Source organism: Papaver somniferum, unplaced genomic scaffold (assembly GCF_003573695.1).
Source record: "Papaver somniferum cultivar HN1 unplaced genomic scaffold, ASM357369v1 unplaced-scaffold_137, whole genome shotgun sequence".
NCBI lineage: Eukaryota > Viridiplantae > Streptophyta > Magnoliopsida > Ranunculales > Papaveraceae > Papaver > Papaver somniferum.
In genome coordinates, this window is record NW_020622934.1 from 7,081,880 (window position 1) to 7,106,750 (window position 24,871).

At 36.9% G+C, this 24,871-nt stretch overlaps 1 protein-coding gene and 1 pseudogene across 2 annotated transcripts; both read right to left on the reverse strand.

Annotated features, from left to right (window-relative positions):
• Window positions 1–9,450: 9,450 nt before the first annotated feature.
• LOC113334504 lies at window positions 9,451–11,512 on the reverse strand (annotated as a pseudogene).
• A 2,361-nt stretch (window positions 11,513–13,873) lies between these two features.
• Window positions 13,874–15,831, reverse strand: LOC113334419 (pirin-like protein). 2 transcript variants are annotated; one of them, XM_026580676.1, is made up of 6 exons: window positions 15,614–15,831; window positions 15,462–15,511; window positions 15,301–15,368; window positions 15,136–15,198; window positions 14,876–14,979; window positions 13,874–14,796 (listed from the first exon to the last, which is right to left on the reverse strand). In XM_026580676.1, exons 1-6 carry the CDS (start codon window positions 15,814–15,816, stop codon window positions 14,304–14,306), a joined length of 981 nt encoding a protein of 326 aa, XP_026436461.1. In that variant the 5' UTR covers window positions 15,817–15,831; the 3' UTR covers window positions 13,874–14,303. The 2 variants fall into 2 exon arrangements, with proteins under 2 accessions (XP_026436461.1, XP_026436462.1); XM_026580677.1 differs by having other exon boundaries at window positions 15,462–15,506; window positions 15,614–15,756.
• Between the last annotated feature and the right edge of the window lie 9,040 nt (window positions 15,832–24,871).

Here is a 24,871-nt window from a genome sequence, read left to right on the forward strand (position 1 = left end):
ACCGTAAGCATGAGTACCTCCCAGGAAATGCTAAATTTAAAGTCTTTAGCTAGACATCAAATACCTCAAAAAGGATTGTCACCTTCCAAAGTCATATATCAATAGTCGAAACAATTGTGGGTCCATAAGACCAAATAGAGCTGACACCAGTATGAGACAACTGCACTGATTCAGAAAAATGAAAAGAAGGAGCACGTCCTCATCTAAGGTTTCTGTCAAGACAACTGGGTTTATCTGCGGGCGTAATTGAACTTCATATGTGTGTCTCGATAAATAGATTCATCCGAAAAAGGGTCTCTAATACCTGGGTTACCTCCTGGACAGTATCAGGAGGATCGGGTTGCGGAGTCTGAAAAGACTCAAGTAATATCTCAGATGTACAAGGCTCGAGTCCCAAGTTAGGGACTCTAATTAGGGATACGATACAATCACAAGAACCATCACTACCCCGAACTTAGGGTTCACAGACAAACCTCTAACTATTTCTTGAATTTCCGGATCTTCAGAGTCCTTAAAATACTCAAGAGATTCTTCTAGTTCTCTACCCCCAAACTTAGGGTCATCATTATTCTCAGAAAAACCTAAAACTATTGCCTGAATTTCTGGGTCCATAGAATCTTTAAAATACTCAAGAGCTTCTTCTAAAGATTGATCACATATCTGATCTAAGAGAATGGTTTCCTCAAAATCATCTAAAGAATCTACCAGTAAAGTGTCAAGCCAATTATCCTGAACCAAATCCTGAACTAAAGTGCTAATCATATTCACTTCTTCTAAATCATCATTCTCAGAAGGTTGTCTAGTAACATTAAAGACATTTAGTTCAGTGGTCATATTACCAAAGGATATGTTCATAAGCCCAGTCCTACAGTTGATGACAGCGTTAGCTGTGGCTAAAAATGGGCGACCTAAAATCACTGGGATTTGACGACTTGGGTCCTGAACAGGCTGGGTGTCTAGAACAACGAAATCCACAGGATAAATAAACTTATCAACCTCAATCAGAACATCCTCTATGACACCACGAGGGACTTTGACAGACCTATCAGCTAATTGTAGTGTCATTTTAGTCGGTTTCAACTTACCAAGACCTAGCTGGGTGTATACATGATACGGGAGTAAGTTAACACTAGCTCCTAAGTCAAGTAAAGCTTTATCGACCATGTGATTACCAATCGCACAACATATGGTGGGGCATCCAGGATCCTTATACTTAGGGGGTGTTTGGTTCAGAAGAATGGAACTTACCTGACCAGCTAAAAAAGCTTTCTTATGGACATTAAGCTTACGCTTTCGTGTACAAAGATCTTTAAGGAACTTGGCATAAGCAGGCATCTGCCTAATTGCTTCTAATAGCGGAATGTTGATGTTCACCTGCTTAAATGTTTCCATTATCTCGTTGAAAGTCGACTCCTTCTTTGTTGGGGCTAACAAATGTGGATATGGGGCTCTAGGCACAAAGGTAGACCTATCAGGAATTTCTTGGGAATCCTTAGAGACTGTTTCAGTTTCCTCGTCTACGGGCTCCTCTTGGGAAGTAGAAGGTGGAACTACAGTATGTCCACTAGGCATGGCTACCTTATTGTCTACCGTTTTACCACTCCTAAGGGTTGTTATCGAGTTCACATGGTTTGATGATTTCTCACCAGCTAAAGATATTTGATGGACTCCCCTAGGGTTGGGTTGTGGTTGACTAGGAAACTTTCCTTTTTCTCTCAATGTCTCATTTATCTGACTAACCTGGGTTTTCAACTCGGAAATAGCCTGAGAGTTAGCCTGACCTATTCTCTTATTTTCTTCTAAACCTTGAGCAACAGATTGCTGAAACTGCACAGTGTTACGAGTTAACAAAGCAAGAGACTCTTCTAAACTCATAATCTTCTTATCCGAAGGGTTCTGAAACTGTGCCGGAGCTGAAGGATTCTTAGTATAGCCAAAACCTGGGGGAACCTGAGCATTACTAGACTGACCTTGATTCTGGCCCTTGGACCAAGAAAGGTTTGGATGGTTTCTCCAGCCAGGGTTATAGGTTTCTGAATATGGGTCAAACTTCTGTTGGTTATCAAACCTAGTGTTGTTATAAAGAGCATTGGCTTGCTCTTCAACAGCATGGCCTTCCCAAAAAGGCTCATTTCTTCCACTACTACCACTAGAATGACCTAATTCTAAGGCTTCTAACCTTTTGGCTATAGCTGCTATTTTGGCATCTGACTCATAAGATCCTTCTACCCTATTAACATTTCCTCTACTTAGAAGAATTTTTTCTGGGGTTCCCTACTATTTTCCCATTGTTGGGTCTTATCGGCGATTTCATTCAAAAATGTCATCGCTTCATCAACAGTTTTATTCTCAAACCCACCTGTGCATAAGGACTCAACCATGGTTGTTGTTGAATAATCTAAACCCTCGTAGAGGATCTGAACTAACCTAACCTTCTCCAAACCATGATGAGGACATTGAGATATCAAGTCATTGAACCTTTCTAAGTACCTATATAAAGATTCTCCCTCTTGTTGGGCAAAAGTACATATTTGTGTCCTAATAGACGATGTTTTATGCCTTGGGAAAAACTTATGTATAAAGGCAGAAGTAAGTTGGTCATAGGTTTCAATTGACTCAGAGTCCAAACTATACACCAAGATTTGGCTTTATCTTTTAAGGAAAAGGGGAATAACCTAAGTTTCAACGCATCATCACTTAGGTTTTTAATTTTCAGAGTACTACAAACTTCCTCAAATTCCCTAACATGAAAATAGGGGTTCTCATTCTCCTTCCCTAAAAACATTGGGAGCATCTGTAAAGTCCCAGGTTTCAGTTCATAATTTGCCTCGGTTTCAGCTAACTTGATACAAGACGGACGAGAGGTCCTAGTTGGGTTTAGCAAAGCTTTCAAAGTTGCCATTTCTGGCACTACCAAAGGACTAGGAGTACTAGGGGTACTTTCCTCACAAAGAGACAGATTCTCAAAACTGAAGTTTCCAAAAACGGGGCTCTCAAAAGAAGAGTCTTCGAGCTCCCCGTCTTCACAAGAAGAACTACTAGGTTTTTCACTAATCAAACGACCTAGAGTGTTTCTTTTCCAAGCCCGTTTAAAAACTTCGGGCATACACTAGAAAAACAAAATCAAAAAAAAAGCCCTAAAAGGAAGGGATGTTCTATGCAAACACAAACAAGGCTGACTCCACCACAGCAAACCTACTGATTTCTAGCAAACAAAAAGCATGATGGCTCCACTTAGATTGTTTCTAGACCAGCTTCTAATCCTTCGAACGGGAATTCGTTACAATTTAAGCAAACCCCTCTGGAATCAATCCGAGTTAAAGTAAGTTGAATAGAGGCGAGGGAAGCTCGGTGGAGCTTTGATACCCAAGGCCTCACCGGTATTACAAGGCGGCGCAGTCACGCATTCAACTTACAGAAACCGTCAAGAACTTCGAAGTATGCTTAAAAGAGTAACCAATATTTTTCGAATGACTTTCCTGTTAAGCTCGTTACCCTATCGGTCTCGTTCTAGTCAAAATTTTAGGCTTAGGTTCGCGTTTGGTGTCGTTTTCCTAAGGCGGGCAAGAAGAGAACGGTGATGAAATCCGAACCCTTATCTTGTATGGCCAGTCCTTGCCCTTTACTAGGAAATTAAAGCAGCCGTTTTCAAGTCCTCAACATATATGCATACGAAGGAACAGTAACTCGCTGACAGGGGATTCGCGAGTGTTTCGACAAACTTACCTCCCGTACCAGACGGGGGATGAACCTTTGTAGTCGACTCGGGCCACGACTCCTATGTCATGTACGAACCCGAGGGGCCGAGGTGATATCGTAATCACCGTCCTTCTCTGCAAACAGTTTATATTTAAACTACCCTTCCGTAGGGTTTAAAAATAATGTCCCAAAATTTAAAGTCCAAAGTCCAAAAATATAAAGTGCAAAAGAAAAAGAAAGTCTAAAAAAAAAAAATCTACAAAAATAAAAATGTCTCTCTTTTTTTTATAAAAAAAAATCTTCTTCTTTCGCTCCTTTCGCTTTGCCTTTTACTCCAGTCTTTAAGTATTCACCAAAAGCTTTGGCAAAATTTTCTTTCGCTCCAAATTCCAAAATCTGAAAGAAAAAGACAAAAACCCAAAAACGTAAAGAAGAACAAATAAAAATAAAAAAAAAACTCTAAAACAAGTCCAGCCAAAGACAAGTCCGCGTCGGCGGCGCCAAAAATTTGATGTGTTTTCAAAGTTGTTGTAGTATATGATTCGTTCAAGACTTGTGAAAGCGGATTTTTAGATTTTTTTTAATAAATAAAAATAGCGAACTAAATTAAAAAGATGTTGTGAAAATTATGGAGAGAATAGGGATAGGATTACACCATTGGTTGATATTAGTGATTTAATGAAACAATAATTATGCAACTCAACATTCAAATTGATTCTAATAGTATTGCCTAGACATGTAGATTTCCAAAAGAATAGATGTTAATCCAAGCATAGAATATCAAAACCCTAAAGCAAGCATATTTTATCAAGAGAAAATACACCTAACTAATCAAAATCATATAAACAAATTTTAGTTCAATGCAAAAATAATAATAGAATTGTTGTAATTAATTAATAGAAATATATCACTTTTACCGAAACAATGGCTTCCTCCATAGCCCCAAGGATTGGGTTTAGCTCTGCATATTGGAAACACACTCAGAATAATTTTTCATTGCTCAAAAGTGTTTACAAGTGATGAAATGGGAGAAAATAATGATTAAACAGGGTTTGCTCTAAACGATCCCCAAACTCTCCATCTCCTCACTGATACCCAAGACACTCTTATTTATACTGTGAAGCCAATCTTAGGTCGACAATCATCTCAATTACTCCAAAAGATCTTTGCAGTTAATGAAAGTATTTCACGGGAATATTTCCTCTCCATTTTCACACGTCTTCTGAGTTGTATGGTATATCCAAATCTTCTCATTTAATTGAGCCAAATAATGAAGAGAATATCTTCAATTAATTCCGTGAATAATTCCTTCCATGTTTTCGAAAATATCCAAAAGTATACGATTTCCTTCCATTCAAGACACGTACAAAATCTTACTATCATGGTAAGAAGATAATCATGTCTTAAAGACACAAATATCCCCATAATATCATGACCAGAATCTCACACAGTTGAGATTTCTTTTCCCGCTAAATATCTTTCAAGTGAAGAAGAAGATGGGTGCCCCCTATTCGAACCTGGGGTGCGAATAGCAGATGCCATGTGGGGTGTCTCTGATCAGCTGCTTGGGTGCAAATATCCTTTGGGTACCCTATCCACAAGTGAGAGTCTGAATAACACGTTCCTTCCGGCGCTTTAGACGACTTTTCGAGCCGATTTTTCCAAGAATGTTTATTTCCAGAAATACCTAAAAACACATAAAACACCATAATAAGTACAAAAAATCAAGTACCAACAATACATGAAATTAAGGATAACGTAGACACAAAAATGTGTCTATCACAATGCTCTAACATGTCTCAATACTGAAACTTCGGGAGATTCATGTTATTCCTCTGCGAGTGAATACTATCGTCATGTCATGCCAATACTGAGAGTTCGGTTGGGAACATTGCATAGGAAACTACAAGGCATGCAACTAGGATCTTAAATACTCATTATGCTCTATAATAGTGAACAATTCATCTAGGAGCTTGAGTTTCAATATAATATGAAGAGAGACATAGGCACTCATCAGATTTTGATATATTCTCCAAATTCCATGCGGAATGTAGATATATCAAGGTCTACTACTTCTGATGCCGGGTCAGGTAGACAGACTTTTACAGTTTTCGCCCTAAGTTAAAAACCACCATCAACAGCGGGTTAGGGAGGTTTTAATGAGGACTAATCTTCCAGCTGGATTCAGACAATTTGTCATCCACCCTTTAGCTTCTGGATCTAGTCTTTGAAGAAGAGACGCAAAAGTGTGATTAGATGTTCTTCCTTGTTTAAATTGGATTGATTGTAGGTTTCGATGTGGACGACATATCGAAAAATTGTTGCAAATTACTTATCTCAACCAGATCCAATCTCGGATGATGAATAATTACTGATTTGGAAGTATTAATTACCTGACCCGCCGAAGTGCCGTAAGAGTGAAGCGGGTTCTTGGGATGAAGATTATTCTGAGCAGAGGTTTTATAAGTGATTAACAGGTCATCAGGATACATTAAATGAATAATGGGTGGTGCTTTTCTTGAAATTTTAAGTCCTCGAACCAACTTTTGATTTTGAATGTTTCCCAAATTTGTAGATAGGATTTCCACCACATATTATGAATATATAGGATGATAGTGAGTCTCCTTGTCTAATACCTCTAGTTGGGCTGATATATCCATGATGTGTACCATTTATGTTGATCAAGTATGTGACTATTGTGACGCATAACATAATATAATCTAGAAAGATTGTTGGAAATCCAAGTTTGGTGAAGGCAGCTTTGATGAATCCCCAGTCTAAGCTGTCGTAGGCTTTCTGAATATCCAATTTTAGAGCTATTTTTGGGTCTTTGGTGAGGCCTGAAGTTTTTATATGGTGGAATAGCGCTCCATCAGTTGATATGTTATCATTAATTGATCTTTGTGGTACGAAGACAGTTTGAAAAGGGATTATTAGGAAAGGGAGTAGGGGTCTAATTCGATTAACTAGGATTTTTGGAATGATTTTATATGTGAGGTTACAGATTCCTATAGGTATGAATTGAGAAGGCTTTGATGGGTGGTCCACTTTGGGTATTAGTGTTAGGTTTGTGTGATTCATGAGTATGTGTATAAGATTATTGAAAAAACTAAACTGCGAACCATAGAAATCAATTGCAGATGAGTTGTTTCCCAAAAAAGTTTGAAAAACTTACTCGTATAACCATCTGGACCAGGAGCACTATCGGAGTTTATAGAGAATAAAGCTTGTTTGATTTATGCTGCAGATACCTCTTTAGTAAGAAGGTTCATTTGTCTGGGAGTTAGTTTGGGATTGATATATGTGAATAGATCTTCATCTATGATTGTAGGTTGAGACGTGTATTGTTGGGAGTAATAGTCAAGAATGAGTTGAACCACATCTTCCTTCTTGTTAACCCAATTGTTCTGTTGGTCCTGAAGTTGTTGTATATTGTTGCATGCTCGATGGATGGTTGCTTTAGTGTGGAAGAAGATTGTGTTGAGATCGCCTAATTATAACCATCGAATTCTTGATTTTTGTTTCCAGTATGTTGCGTGACGTTGTAGCAGTTCTGTGTGATCTTTTCTTAGTTGTTTTTCCTGACCCAACCAGAATTCTAGGTTGTTACCCAATTGGGTAGCACACTGATGTTGAGCCTGTTTTATTTTTGCCGTCTATTTTTTTATCATAGTTGGAAGATGGCCAAAACTTTCCTTGTTCCACCCCATGAGGGTTTTTCCGGTTGTTATGAGTTTTAGTTGAAGGTCCAGGGTTGGTTCCAAATCTTGTTGTTGTACCCAAGCCGAACCAACCACCTGTTTGAGTTGCAGGTGTGAGAGCCATAAGTGTTCAAATTTGTAATTTTTTGTTCCTTGCCAATCTATTGATTTTCCTTGTAGTAGGATTGGGCATGGTCGGATGCTATTCTTGGAAGATGAGTAACTGCTGCATGTGGATTTGCCGTACGCCAAAGGTTTGTTGCCATTGCTCTATATAATCTCTCTATAATGTTGTCCTGTCCCATCTGGTTGTTTTTCCATGTGTATGGGTCGCCTCGGAATCCTAAATTCATGAGTCCCATTTGATCCATCATTGTGAGAAGAGGTTGAGATTGAGCATACGTTACTTGCCTTCCTCCTTTTTTTTCCGATTGACTTAGAACGTCTATGAAATCTCCTAGAAGAAGCCATGGTAAAGCCGGGTTGATGTTGTTGAAGGTTGACGGAAAGTTTTGCCAAAAGTTTCTCCTTATGTCCGGGTGTGGTGGAACATATATACCTGTGCATATCCAGGGATGTTTAGGGGGAGGTGGTGTAACCAATGCATGAATGTAGTTTTGTTTGAATGAAGTAATATTCGAATATTTAGGTTATCCTCCCACATTAGACAAACCCCCGCTCTTCTTCCAATTTTAGGGACAAATAAGTAATTATAAAACTATAGTGAATGTGCTAGACTTTGCATATGATGATGATTTGCTAAGGTTTTAGAAAGAAATACAATGCTTGGCTTATGAAGGGAAACTAGTCCACATATGTGTTGTACATCTATTGGGTGGTTTATTCCTTGACAATTCTAAGCTAGGATAGTTATCAATAAAAGAATGTATCGAAATGGAAAAGGGGAGGGAGCAATAGGATGGGGAAAATTCTCAGTGGTGATGATGGTAATACTTAGGTTGGTTTTCTTGGCTAAATAATGTGATTGTGGGCTCAAAAAAGTTGAAGCGCGGTGTGCGAGGATGAACTGATGGAGATGTATTTGGAGATAATATTGGAGATTAGAATGAGAGATCTATGTAGATAACAGTTCTTGTATATGATTAGATTGACCAGGTATGGGTGAGATTTTATCTAAATTTATCTGATATAAACTATGAATGATTTTTCAGGGATCATGGTCTTATTAGGCCGACCTCCCTATACTTATAAGGGGTGTCCTAAAGTTAGGTAAATACACATTTACCCTTTATTTTAATTTAAATTAAAACTAACCTAATAACTATATAAATCTAATCATATACATCTAATCTAAATGAATTTATTAACCAAAATCAAAAACAAAATTTGGAGGGGAAACGAAATTTTTTAGTTTTGAAAAAAAAAAATTCTCTTCTTCTCTCTTTCCTTGACGTTCCTCGTTCGATTCAACCGAACATTACTCTGTAAATCCTATAAACAAAGTTCGGTAACATGTCTGTTTACCGAACGACTAAAACCATTAAAGAGCGAGTTCGGTAACCTGCGTGTTTGGAAGAAGTAACCGAACTACACTTTCAGGTGAGTTCGGTAACCTGTTCTTCACATAAGGTAACCGAACAAGCCTAAATCTACTCTAAAAAAATTTACAGCTTTTTGAAATTTTGGAGCAATTCAACAAACATTATCTAAGTTTGAAGCATACCTGGGTACCCAAATACCCTTCCTCCGGTTGTAGTTGGTAAAATCCATCGTTTTTCATGTTTTCCTTCTTCATTTTCTCTAACTTTACTCTCTCAATAATTCTACTTCTTTAAAAAAAAACCAATCAGATTTTTTAATCTCACTAATTATCTTTAACTTAATCATCTCACTAATCATGACACTAACTATTATTAACACTAACTAATCATTACCCAAAATTAATCAGGAGGATAATTTAAGTATTTATATAAATATCTAGATAAAGATTGACCTAGATTTACTTTCAATGTCTTTATGCAAAATAAAACCACGGTCCCAAAAAAACCATGGTCCCTAAAAATAGTTCTAAACTATAGTCTAGAAGGTGTGCTTTATAGAACAGAAGTGCTTGCTATTGCAACGCAAAAGTTTGTTACATTTCTAGAAATCCAAGTACAATAAAAATCTGTCGACTAATATAAAAGTTTTATAGCTTAATTTGTTTGGAAGTTACGGTTGCAAGAAAATCATCAACTGATCTAATAGATGACCCTTTCTGACAATCACCTTCACCTTTATCTTCTGTCATTGAAGCTCTAATTTTCTCTCCAATCACCATTGCCTTCTTCCTCATTTCGTCTCCTTTACTACTATCCATTACTTGTTCAATTATTTTCTTCACATCCTCATTAGCCACTTGTCCGTCAACTCTAGCCAATTTCATACAAACACCCATTTCCTCTTCCATCATCTTAGAATTATAACATTGTTCTGCTGCCAAGGGCCAACCAATTATAGGTACTCCTTGACTTAAACTCTCTAACACCGAATTCCATCCACAATGACTAAGAAATGCACCTGTTGACCTGTGACATAGTATCTCCAGTTGGGGTGCCCATTTTTTCACCAACAACCCCCTTTGAGATTCTTTGATTCTCTCAACGAATCCTTGTGGTAACCATTCAGACCTGAATTCAGATTTTATATCGAATTCACTCGGTGGTCTTAATACCCATATAAAACATTTCCCACTTTTCTCCAAACCCAAAGCTAATTCCATCATTTTTGATGCTCTAATTGTGTTTTGAGAACCAAATGAAATGTATAGAACAGAAGATGGTTTTTTATGGTTCAACCACTTTATACAACTCTCTGGAGAAATCCCGAATTCTTTCCCTGCCCGTAAGTTTGAAGCAACACTTTTATTTGTTGAATCCCTCCCATTGCCTAGTAAAAATGGAGGAGGCAGTAAAGGACCAATAGTCCAAACTGGTTTAGAATCCATATGTTTTCTAAGAATTTCCAAACCCAAAACTTCAATCTCTTCGACAGTATTACACAGCATTCCATCTGATTTCAGTGACAGCGAAATCTGTTTCTGGAAAAATTTGGCAAATGGGGTTTCTTTATCCGCTTCTCTTAGATAAACTGGGAGTTGAGAGATATGCAACCGAGACGTATCCGGGAATTCGGGTACGTGAAATTCTTCAATAAGATCATTGCAATCATCATCATCAGTTTTACGATGTGGAAGGTACATCCACATTGAGATATACACAGCAGTGCCGTATCCACCACCAGTGGTGAAAGAAATATGATACGCACCGACACGTTCGGCAATATCATTAACCCAGCCTAAGAAAATATCAGAGATAATACAAGCAGGGACACGTTTTTCAGTTGTTATGTTTTGGGTAATAAGATTGTCGAAAGAAGGTTTTAAGGTTTCTGATGCGTAGAAGAGGCTTCCGATTAGATGAGAAGGTAAAGAATCAGTGTTTTCAGAATTAGGTGGTAACCCATGATCAGTACCCGAGAAAGGAAGTTCAGCTAAAGATATGTTTTTGTATATGATTTCTAAATTTAAGGTTAGCTGAAGATATTTGATGTTGAGAGGAGTACTAACAAGAGTGATTTTAGTGTTGGGTTTTCTCTGAGAGATTGCTTTGCTAAAGCTAAGAATGGTATGATATGACCTTGTGCCATGAACGGGAACATTATTATATGATAATCATCTTGTTGTTGGGTATTCATGGTTGAATGTTTTTCTATATGATATGATCGATCAAGTTCTCTTTCACACAGAATGTTATCTAAACTCAAATATAAATGTTCTGAAATCTGAGAGATAATGGTCTGTTTAAATGGCTGAAAATATAACACGGTATTGTTTTAGCCACGCCTACTTGTGGTAGACACTGCAACATAAATGCATTATGAACGGTGCCTCTGTCGGTTCTGGACCAGCAGTTGATCCGCCTCCATTATCACCTCACTAGCTGCGTCATTTCCCCAAATGCAAACTGAAGCAGTAATATGTATTTTGCCAGGTGAATTTGCTAGCAATTTTGTTTGTGTAGTGTATGGGCGGGGGCTTATGTTAGTCGTGTCCAGAATGATTGAAAGGGTTGTTTGCTTTTATCTTCTTTCACCAACGGATGATTCTATAAGAATTAGAAGGAAGAAGAGCAATAATAGATTGATATATGTCGGTGCAAAATCTAGTGAAGAAGAGAGTAACTTCCAAACCATTGGTTTTGCACCTTTTGTTTTGTTTGGCTTTCTCACTCAAGGACCATTGGTAGGTTGTCTTTTCCCACTAACAATTTATTTCTTCCTTTATTGGATTCAAGACATAAACACTCAAACGCATTGAGATTCCTCTAAACAAGCATTGTTTGGTAGCTCTCTATCACTTCTTGAAGCAGCATTTATCTCATTGCACAGGGAGGAACTCACTCCTCCAAAAGAGCTTCATAGCAGACGCGAAAATGCTTCAAGCATCAAAGGTCTGTGCAGAGGTTAGGAACATGGGTCAAGTTGTTTTAATATTGTGTACTGCAACCTAACTACCACTTTGTCATTCTACCATATTTTTTGTAATCTACTTCTGCAGTTTTAACAATTTGGGAAACAAAAATTTGTTCCCGTGGATGGGCTGGTTGTCTAACTTGTTCAGTTTGGATCCTTATGAAGAGTTGTAATACAAGTAGTCTAAAATTGGGAAGTTTAAAATCTATTATTTCATAACAATGTGTTTTTCATAGTGATTTTTTCTGCATTTGATGGCAGAATTTCATCAATCTGACAACTTTATTTAAGGTAAAATTGTTCCATTGCTGAAAGCATATACGACTTATGTTTAGTGTAGCTTGACTCAGCTAGTCAACTGAATCTCAACTATATCCCTGAACATTGTGCAAACGCTTCAAAAAAGAAATGGTGCCACAATTGTAATCATATATTTCATCGATCTTTCACTCTATATATATTAGTTTCTGTTCTAACTTCTGTAGTGAAGTTTTCGTCTCGATTAATATGAATTCTCAAAAGACAGCAGTTAATAACCAAATAAAGAGATGAATTAATGTGGAGTTCAAATAATTGATTTCAATTCTTCCAAGCATCTTTCCTTGGCTAAAAACAGTGAGAACTTATAGTGGAATTCGAGCATTACCTGACATAGAAATTATTTGCTGGATATGCTTGTATGTTAAGCAAATGTGTTGGAAATTTGTGGTCGTGAAGACCAATATGATACAAAGTGATTCGTGATAAGTATGGGGCAGAGGCATCTATATGGACTCCTCCTGCACTGAAATCTCCTCATAGTATCTCATGTTGCAAAACCATTACGTCGTACAGCACATCTCATTATGCCGAACTTGAAATGTAACATTAATTCTCTGCTGAAACATCTTTTTGGATTGACAACTGGTTGGGTTCTCAAGCTTTAAAAGATCACTTTCCTAGGTTGTTCAATTTGTTGCACAGCAAATCTTATCAGTTATGGATTGGTGCTGATAGGAGCTAGTGCTTAGATTTTAAACGCAATTTTAATGATGGTGAAGTTGCTGAGTTTAAAAATTTGCTGCACTGGTGGAGGCAGTACAACCTGCACTAAACAACGGGGAAGATGCATGGTCTTGGAGTCTTCCGTCTGATGGACAATTCGGGGTTTATCTTTGTATTCTCATCTTATAACAGGCACATCTAATTCTTGTTCCCAAACTTCTTTGTGCGGAATAATTCAATTCCACCTAAAGTTTTTTGTTTGTTTGTTTTGTTTGGAGAGCTGTATATGGATGGAAGCTTTACACTATTGATTGGCTTATTCACTGGGGGATAGATAGGCTTGTTCACTAGGGGATTCAGTTGCACAACTCGCGCATTCGTTGTGATGACGAGAGTAATGAGCATATCTTGCTGCACTGTAGAGTGGCTAGAAGAGTTCTTTTTTTTTTTGATCGTTAAAGTGTCTAGAAGAAATGGCAAGATGGATTGTCATAGGTATTCCTTTAATCCTTCAATGGAAGAAAGTATTGGACTCTTAATGAGTGATATATAAATAAACAGAACTTGAAGTTGGACTCTTATTGCGACTTGCATAACAGTGTTTTGGAATTGTTCTAGTCTGGTTGCAGGAGAAGGAAACATCCCTAATTCAAAAGGAATCTACAGACTTAACTCTGGAGGAGAAAGAGAAGTAGCAGTAGTTATATCAACCTTGAAAAGAAGGAAGCTCGATTCTAAGAAAGAACTGCAGCAGGAAGATCAAGAACACGGACTAAGTCTCACAGTTTTGGGTCTTGACTAAAGAAAATATGTTTTTGGGTTTTTTTTCCAAGTTAGCTCTAGTCTCCTTTTGGATGATCTGTTTATAGATCAACTCAAACTTATAAAGAAGGGTCTGGGCACTGTGCAACTATGCTAAACACAGCCAATGCCTCCTCTTCTGCAACCAACAACATTATGATCCCTTAAGCGGATCCGCAGTTATTAGTCTATCCACAGTTTGCCAAAAATAAAAATTTCTACAAGCTTGGTAAAGCTTACATGAATGATGAAACAATTATACCCCACCCAACACTCGAAAGGAGATATTGTTTTGAGTATCAACTCATTGCAAACACTGAGTGCTTCTTGCACCTATTGACATCCTTCCAACTATTGGGTGCAAAAAATGATTAACACCACCAATAACAACAACTACATCAATCTATCAAACACCAAGAACCCCAAAGTAAGCACTTTGAACAAAAAATGAAAAACCCAACAAACAGTTTGTACAAGAAGACCAACAAACGGTTTCTAATGCATTTGAATATTAAGACACTATATGATAAAAAGAAATGATGATTAAGTGAATCTTGAAAATTTCAGACCTTTATTAATGTGTTATCCCTTTGCAAAGTGCAAACACCCATGAGCCGATAATTTCAACAAAGTATCTTGTTACCATCAGCCCAAAGGTTGAGATTTCCAGTACTTAGCCTTCTCAAATCCGTTTTTAGAATACCGATAATCCTCGAATGTCTGATCAATTTCAGCTTGTGTATTCATAACGAACGGCCCGTACTGCACGACAGGTTCATTCAAAGGTTGGCCTCCAATTAACACAAACCTAAGTGAGCTTCCAGATTTATTATAAACGCTGAATCCATCACCAGAGCCTAAAACTAATGTATGGCGAGCAGTTATCGGACTGGAATTCGTTGAACCGAATATTCCTTCCCCTTCAATTACATAAACAAATGCATTCCATGATTCTGGTATACTTTGGTGCAATTGAGCTCCTGACTTCATTGTAAAATCAAGGTACATTGTTGGTGTCCTTGTATAAACTGGTGAGCGTATACCCATGGATTCTCCCGCAATAATACGAACTTCAACCCCATCTTTTTCTGCTCGTTCTATGTCTTTGCTTTGAATTTCTTGGTACCTCGGCTCGATCCTAATGGAATTTAAAATTTTCAAATCGAAACTTCTACTTCATTACATACATGACTAAAAAAGTTAAAAGTTAACCTTACATTTTATCTTTAGATGCTAAATTGATCCAAAGTTGTAAACCTCCTTGAATACCTTCACCTGCTGGCATTTCTGAATGAATAATTCCTCTACCCGCTGTCATCCACTAAAACAAAGTAATCAAAGTGAGATGTAAAGTTTTCTCAAATTATAATATTTTTGGCTAGCGAGAAGACTCGAACTAGTGACATCTATAAGAGTCTGGCCTTGAATGGCATTGACTTGTGATAGTGATAATATTGTTTTGGTTTCATTCATATACCTGAACGTCTCCAGTTTTGATTGTTCCTTTATGCCCTGAAAAATCTTGATGAGAAAAAGCTCCCTGGAAAAATTAATAACCATATCACCCAAATTCAGTTTTCTAAAATTTCAAAATCCCAATTAAATACAGGAAATTTGTTCTTCACGAAAAGTAAGTGCTGACCTCTAGCATATATGTAACAGTCTCAAAACCTCTATGAGGATGATCTGGGAATCCAGCAGGAGGTGAAACTGCAATATCATTTAAAACCCAACAATCAAGAAAACGAAACATAAACATAAAATTTGTCAAACAGATTGAGAGAACCCAGATTATAAACTTACCAGAAAATTCATCCAACATAAGGAAAGGATCCAGGGACTTCAATTCTATTCTAAGAAAGAAAAAAAAAAGAATCAACAACCAAAATTCTCATTGACCGATGAAAAAAATAAGAAAAGATCAATCGTATAATTTTAGGAAAAGAAGAAAAAACCTTCCAATGCTTCTTCTAACAGTAGCTCCTTCTCCTTCACGTTGAGGTTTAGCTAAAACTTTCTTGATGACCAATCTTGATTTATTGAAATTCTGATTAACTTCTGAAGACATACTTCTAATCAAGAAACAAGAAGAGATTTTGGTTTTGGTTCGTGAGAGCAATTGGTATAGAAATCTGTGACTATTTATAATAGCTCTCATACTCTTCTCTATACCCTGTTTTTTTTTTGTTTTGTTTTGATAGGCTAAAGCTGGACCCAGGTCCCTATCCAAATCAAGCCAGTTGGACTAGCCTCACTGCTAGACCCAATCCCGTCAAACCCTTCTATACAACTAATTAAATATAAATCTCTACCACGGTGGGGATCGAACCCCTGACTTTCTCTTTACTGGAGTTGATGGGATACCATTGAGCTAAGCTCTTGGACCCGTCTATACCCTGTTTACCAGTAGTATTTATACATGAACAAAAAAAGAAAAAAGAAAGAAGTTAGAAGTTATTACTAGTAGTATTTATACGTCTTAACGACTTGAACGCCAGAAGGGAAAAAGAAAAGGAAAAACAGGAGAAAATAAGGCATTGGTGGGTTAGGCAATGCCACAAGTTACTTGGGGGTTGGAAGAAGCGTGTATATGACTTTAGACCTGTGGGCCCTTAGTAATTTTTCTGATGTCACTATAATCTCATCATGATGTGGGAGAACCTTACTGTTTTGTTGCTTGTTATTGCCTAAGGTTCTCTCATCATGATGTGGGAGAACTTTGCTCCTTATTCCCATGGAATGAACAAATTTGGAGTTTGTTCATTTTGCTCCTAGTATGAAATGAACAAACGTGAAAAATGGATGTTCAAATCAATATGTTTGTTGATTTGAACATCGAGACAGACAAAACCAGCGCGCGCCTGTGGTAAAGACGGACGAGCTTGCTACCAACGCTGGCGTCCGAAGAAAAAACACCAGCGTTTGTACGACCAACGCGCGTTTTCTGTTAAGACGCTAGCATTTTCGGTAAAGACGCCGCGTTCTTCCTAAGAGCGCCAACTGCTCTTTCCATCCCGCCTCCATTGTTCCTTTCCTTTCCCTATAAATTCACTTCGTCTAAACCCACACCTTCTTCAACATTACACAATTTCCATACTGTCTCTAGCTTTTCTTTTTCTTTTCTAACAAAACTGTTCATATCAAATCAATCTTTCGGAAAAATTTCATCTTTAACAAATATGGCATCCTCACAACAACGATCACAACAACGATCACCACAACAAACACCACAACAAACACAAACACCACAACAAACACAAACACCACAACAAACACAACAAGAAACACAACAATCACAACAAAGGAACACAAGAATTCGTGGTCCCAAGTATACGATGGATGAAGACGAGTCACTTTGTAGAAATAATGTATTATTTACATTAGATGAAATCAATGGTATTTATCAAGAAAAAAAAACTTTTTATGATAAGATTTTAGAAAAATTTGGTGAAGAAACCGATAACAATAATAGAAGTGATGTCGATGGGTTGTGTCATCGTTTTCATGTAATTTCAGTATCCGTTTCTGAATATGTATCTTTGATCACTCAAATGTGGAACAACATAAGAAGTGGTGAAGGCGAACCGGATGTGGAACGAAGATGTTGGGAAGAGTGGCAGAGATCCCACAAAGGTTGCAGCTTCCAACATGAAACTTGTTTCACCATTTTGAGGGTGCTTAACAAGTTTAATTCATACTTGCTGGAAGGTCATCAAGTGCCTGAAAGATCACCACATGGTTCGATCTCGCAGGATTTTCAGAATGGATGGCCTGCTTCCTCACCTGATGGAACTCCAGGTAGTCAGGATAAACACAATAGTAATTTAGACGTTAACACCAACTCCAAGAGAAGAAGATGAGGTGGTCAGAAAGCTGCAAAAGCAGCGAAAGACGTAGCCCAGTGAGCAGCGGAAGGAGGTTCAAGCGAGTTCAACTATGTTGATCACAAGGAAATGAAGATGCAGATGGAGGCTGATAGAGTCAGGGACCGTGCCATTGTTTTAAATAATCAACAGAAAAGTCGTCTTTCGCGAGAACAATACTACAGAGATCATACGCTAACAAGTTACCCTCCTTGGACGTTGGAAAAATGAATGAACGACAATATGATGTATGGACTAAGCAAATGGATACGGTCGAACAACAACAAGTCCAGGCCGAACAAGTCCCCCTTCAACAAACTAGCCAGTATGTGAATGTGGAAGAAGACGAAGATAATGTCTCGGAAGAAAACGAAGATGAATTCAGTCTTGATAACTGATTTTAATTCTTGTCTAGTTAAGTTTAATTTAATTCAGTGTAGTATTTTAATTTAATTCAGTTTACTTTAGTTTAATTGTACACGTTTATTTAAAATTATTTTTAATATAATTGCCTCAAATTTAACAAACAACTTTAAATTAAAAAACATATTAATTAAAATAAACAACAACACTAAATTGAAAATTACATCTATCTCCCTCTCTCTCTTCCTCTCCCTTTGCCTCCCTCCCCCCCCCCCCCCCCCCCCCCCCCCCCCCCGCACCGTCTGCTGCTCCTTTTAAAGCCCAAAGGTTCTTTATTAAATCTTGTCTTAGTTGTCCATAGATTCCCCGATTGTGGAGTCTGTCAGTGGCAAGTCTATATTCTCTTTCTGGACGCCCACGCTCTACCACAAGATCCTTGGTTAAATCTTCATCTGGAAAACTAGTCCAGGTTGGGTCATGCCTGGTTTCTTCAATGACCATGTTATGCAGAATGATACAAGTCAACATAATTTTGTTCATTTCTTGAATATCAAAAAATAATGTCGGTCCAGCTATGATGGCAAACTTCCTTTTAAATATGCCAAAAGCTCTTTCAACATCCTTTCTGCATGTCATTTGTTGGGTGTTAAAGTAATTCATATCCTTCTAAGACGTCAGACCAAAGCCTACATGTTTATAAGCTTGAACCATAGTTTACCATTCTGGATAGATCCCGTCTGCTAGATAATAAAACTGAGTGTAGTGATGATCGTTGATGGTGAAATTACAGTGCGACGTGACCCCATTCTTAAGATCTTCAAACAATGGTGACTTATATAAAACGTTAAGATCGTTATTTGAACCCGGGAGTCTAAAAAAATCATGCCAAAACCAACAATCATAAGTAGCTGAAGCTTGCAAAATTACAGTTGGTTTTGGATAATGACCCTTATATTGGCCTGCCCATTCTACATGACACGCATACCACGTCCAGTGCTTGTAGTCAAGACTACCTAGCATTCCTGGAAAACCCCTCTCGGTATTTTCTGTAGTTATTCTTTGAACATCTTCCTGAGTAGGCTTTCTTAAAAAGTTTGGATCAAAATGCTCGACTATTGTTTCGCAAAATAATTTGAGATACCTAAAGGCGGTTGTTTTCCCAATACGGATGTAATCGTCCATGGAATTCGCTGGTAACCCGTAACATAGTATACGGAGGGTCGCAGTGACCTTTTTTCGGGTCTAAAGCCTCATATATGTCGTGCATCATACTGATAATTAAATAAAGGTTGTACCTGACAAAGCTCGGCAATAATCCTTTGCGTCAAGTTGCGGCCCATGCGGAATCGACCCTGAAAATTCTCATTGGAATACACATAGTCATGATTAAAATAATCATGCATCATCTTTTCGTGGTAAAAATGTCGATTCCGCCACGTCCATCTTCTAGTCACAACTTCATATGGCTCTAAAGGCTTTGGTATGATCCCGGTTTGTAATTGCAACATAAAATTTCGTCTTCTTCTATCTTGAACTGCATCTTCATCCATTTGCTTCAAAAACTCCATACATGCCATCCATCTCCATATCCTCCTTAGAAGAATCAAAATCAAAATTCATGGTTGAAAATTGAAAGTAATTGAAATTAAGAAAAGATTGATCGGATGAAAGATTGTTGTGTATTTGTGAGATCAAATTCGAGCCGTATGTATAGAGGTGGAAACGGAAACTAGCCGTTCCGGTGACCATCAACAAGTTGCCGTTAGAGGTCGTGTCTCAAACGCTGGCGTCGCTAATGCTCTCGCTGACGTCTTTCCCAACAGCGCCAGCGCTCGTAGTTCGAACGCCAACGCCGGACATTCGTTCGCGCGTTTTACCATCAATCGCTCACTTCTTTTCCATATTGGAGAATCCTTTTTGACCATCCACGTGGCTCAACAAACAACTTCATTTGAACATTTCCATAGGAATTGCTCTAAGATATAAATACTTAACGGAAGGGATGATGTCGGGACTCAGGATGCCTATGATTAAAGTTGTTTAGAATTATTTACTACCTTGTTTAACAGTCTCGGACACCTATGACTTGTGCTTTGAATCTTAGAGCACCTGTAGTTGAGGCAAAAACACCAAGTAGCTAAGAGCAACATTTAGCTTTTAGCTTTGTTTTTTTTGGGCTGAGACGCACTGGTAGATGAAATGTCATGCCCAAACGCGCTTAATATTTGAACCGTTTTTTTGGGATCATGATTTACCTAGGATGTGCACCCCACACTTATAAAGGGTGTCCTAAAGTGATGAAATGACTTACATACCCTTTGTCCTAATTTCATTTATAAGTAATTAATAACTATCATAAATCTAATCAAATATATTAATCTAACCCTAATCAAAATCATTAACAAATACAAAAACAAAACTCACCGAAAAAATCAAAAGTAAAAAAAAAAAAATCTTTTTATTCTTTCTTTTCTTCCCTCTCTCTTTTAATTCCTAAAGTGTACATCCGTAGGTATTTTCCTGCCAACCCATCTCTTTTAATTCGTTTTTGACTGAAGAAATCGAATAATAATCATCAAAAAATGGTGAAAACGGTAGTTACAGTAGAATGCTCGATTAAAGAAACCTAATTTTATAACCGAACTTTTTAGAAACGAAGAACACCAAGAATTATTCGGTTAGGCAAATAAATTTGTTCCTAAACGAACTCTAGAGTTCGGTTGAGTCGCAAAAAAAATTGCATAACCTAACTCTTCTCTATATAGCCAACTCTATAGTTCGGTTGGATCAAAAAAAAAAATTCTAACCGAACTTTTCTTTATATAGCCAACTCTGAGTTCGGTTAAATCGCAAACTTTTTTTTCAAAGCCGAACTCTTCTCTGTATTACCAACATAAGAGTTCGGTTGAATTATAGTTTTTTTCTAACCGAACATTACTCTGTAAAATCCTAGCCTAGAAGTTCAGTTTCCTATGGAAACTTGACAGCCGAAAAAACCAAAAACTGCATTAAAGATCAATTCGGCTACCCGTGTCTGAAGATACTGTGAAATATCATAGCATGAAAATAGAGAAGAGAAGTTTTCTTACTATTACAATGATTGTTCAAGATACAGACAGAAGGATTTCAGACAGTATTAATACTCAACACATATACCAAAATAATACAGGACATTGATCTTGACTAATAAGACTAATGTTGACCAAGACTTTATAGTTGACTTATTATTCCTAACAGATACACTAGCCGAACTACATCTGCAGATGAGTTTGGATACCTATTCTTAAGATATTATAGCCGAACTTTGTTGACATAACACAAATTTATTTTAAAACATTTCATTTTTCCAGAAGTGTTGGCTAAATCAAGCAGCAACATCTGAATTTGATGTTTACCTGAGTACCAAAACCCTCATTTCGAAATCATTCATCTCAAAAAAAAAAAAAAGGAACCCCTAAAACGTCATCTTCTTCTTCCCTCAAAAATTATTATTCTAAAAAACTCTTATTTATTTAACCTCACTAATAACAAACTATTAAACTTAATCATTATACTCACTAATTATTACACTAACAATTATTACACTTACTTAATTAAATAGGATAATTTGGGTATTAACATAAATATTTGGATAAGGGTTGGCTTCAGTTTACTTCTAATATCTTACCCAAAATAAAACCATGGTCCCCCAAAAAAGGGTGGTGCCCAAAAAACGCTTCTAATATTTTGCATGCGGATTCCTGACGTGGTTTATAAGCCCGTTAGAAAGCAATAGATTACCCTTATACAACAATAAATATACTCCTATCATTTAAAAACCAAATAGATTACCTTTATACCCTCACTTATAATTATTTTCCACATTAGAAAGCAATAAGTTATATGGTTCATATTTTTGGAAATAATTAGAGGAAGATACTATGCAAATAAAGTGGTTAACCAATAAGTCTTCCAGTTGATATCTACATATCAGTAGACCATTTTCTATCACTGAGTTTCAAGGCACTTATATGATTGAAATTCTTTCTTTTGTTCATGCTAGTGTGATAGAAATTAGTATTTTCTGTCAAATCCTTTGATGAATTTAATTCTAGATTTTTGAGCATAAAAATCATCTTATACTTTTTTCCAGTGTTCAAGATGTGTTTTAACTTGCTTAATAACCTACATATTTTGACTAGACTGGGGAATATTATTCACAGCTTGAAGTTGATTGCTCATGGACTTAAATCAATGTTTCCAAAATAAAAAATGTTCCAATTTTTAAGGTCAACTTTAACATGTTTGAGCTTGTTGACAAGCTGGTAAGCAGGAGATCCTATAATATTATTCCAATAAGTATTCCTTTTAGTTGTAATAACAAATTATTTAATCAGGCACAATATGCAGATCCCCCGACCGCCTTACTTGTATTTTTTGTGATAAATCTGAATCTTCCGCTCATATCTTTTTCAACTGTTCTTTTGCAATCAAGGTATATGTCCATTTTTGAAATCTATTAACTGGTATATTTGCATGCATGGTAATATCGCTTCAATTCTAACAGAATATCTTCTGATTAAAAGACAAGATGATCTTTTATGAAAGAGTAAAGTTCGGCTCATTTTAGTCATTAGTTATCAGTTTTACACTTGGGATTGGATCTTCAAGAACTAGTCACAAATTTCTTACAATCAAATCATGTATTTTTCTCTGGTTATCGAAAAATATTTTGATTTAAATAAACTTACATATTTGGTTTATTTGTAGTCTAAAAGTTATGAGTCCCACAATTTTGGTTTGGTATTCATGTTGATATCGACATCTCTAGAGATTTATGAGTCCCATTATTTTGATATTCAAACCACGCAAAGATTTACAGAGTTTATAACTTAAAGTTGTCCAATTAGTTTTGAAAAGAAGGTAATTATCCGAGAACAAAACTTTCAAATAGTATATCCATTCTACTAAGAACTATTTCTAAACTAGTATTATTAACTTACTATCTTTACAAAACAAGCTGATACAAAACATCGACTTATTCTATTCATAAGATAAGATGATATAATGCATGATTTCTTTGTGAATTACGAGAGTCCAAGATTCAGACGACGGAAGCAATATTGTGGGAAGCAGTATTGTGGGAGAAATTATTAGAGCATTGCTCGGTCGAACTCGCATGCGTTGCTATCTCAAGCATGTTTGTAGATGTTAGTGATCAAAACTATAGGTCTTGATTTCTAGTCTATTATAGCTAAGTCTCGGACTAGGATAGAAAGTGTAGTTGAGCTCAAGTATTTCATGGCGATTCATCATACAAGTAGAAGAACTACTCAAGGAACCGGTGGAACTTCTCGACAAAAAGGTATGTGAAGACTTGAAATTATATATCACTCAAAAGTCTATCTCCTACTCAAAAGTCTATAGACTGTCTGTGTGAGACAGATTTGTTTATTGTCAAAGCCTGCGATTTTGGGTCGTAACAACTCTTAGTTATGGGTGAGATCAGCTAAGGGAATCAAGTGCGCAGTATCCTGCTGGAATCAGAGGCGTAGGAAGTACAACTATACCTTGGATCATTGGGAGACTGATTGGGGTTCAACTACAGTCCAGTCCGAAGTTAGCTTGGAGTAGGCTAGTGTCTGTAGCGGCTTAATACAGTGTGTGTTCAATCTGGACTAGGACCCGGGGTTTTTCTGCATTTGCGGTTTCCTCGTTAACAAAATTTCTGGTGTCTGTGTTATTTCTATTTCCGCATTATATTTATTTATATAATTGAAATAATACAGGTTGTGCGTTTGAATCAATCAATTGGAAATCCAACCTTTGGTTGTCGATTGATATTGATTGATCCTTGGATATTGGTCTTTGGTACGATCCAAGTTATTCCTTGTATTTGATTAGAACTCGCAGTTCTTGCTTGAGTAAATCAAATCAATAAGAGAGATATAAACTCGTTGATATACTTTTAATTGATTGAGTCTTGTTAATTCTCTTAAAAGTATATTCGAGTTTGTCCATACAGATTTCTAAGCGAAATATTGGGTGGTGTTATTAGACTCCCGATTTTTCAGAAATCACTAGGGCTCAGTGGAGTGGAGTTGGAAAGGGATTACAAAGACGATATCTCATTCATAGAAAACCAAAACACAATCATTATATGGCAAATAAAAACCATTTTACAAGATTTTTAACACTCGTTTAAAGACTATTTAAGCTTGTTAGAGCGTTGCTCGGTCGAACTCGCATGCGTTGCTATCTCAAGCATGTTTGTCAATGTTAGTGATTAAAACTATGAGTCTTGATTTATAGACTATTTATATGTCTCGGACTAGGACATAGATTGTGTAGTTAAGCTTTAGACTTCACGACGTTCATCTCTTGAAGACGAAGAACTACCAATGGGAGCTTGTGGAACTTCATTGACAAAAGTTATGTGGGGATTGAAACTTATCCATCACTTGGAAAGTTTATTTCTACTTTATCTACTATATTGATACATAAGTCATGTTACGATATAGTTTTCTATTATACACATTTGAGATTTCAGATGAGTTTATCTCGTTTATATATTTCTCGGAATATGCGTTGGCAAGCTTTCGCTTTGGCCGAATTCATCTTACATTCGTGACGAAAGTCCGAATAAGATCATATGAAAATTTCCGAGTTACATCTTACATGGTTTGTGTGATACAATCATTTGGTGCTGCCTTGGAATGTTTCATTATAATAATTTCAATAACTTGAAAATCGCTTTGACGAAAAATAGTTTGTGAACAACAACTATATAGTGTCCTGTAAGAAAGTTTCAATGATTGAAATAAAGAGTTTAGAATCATGTAACCATGTCTGGATATAAACATAGTGTGTTAATCACATTATTGTACAAGTCCAAAACCGGGAGCCCGAAGTATGCGTACCCGTACGCGTACTGGTGGTTACGGATGTCTGTGCAAGTATGCGTACCCGTACGCATACCGGAGGAGAGTCACTTCCGTGAAAACCTGA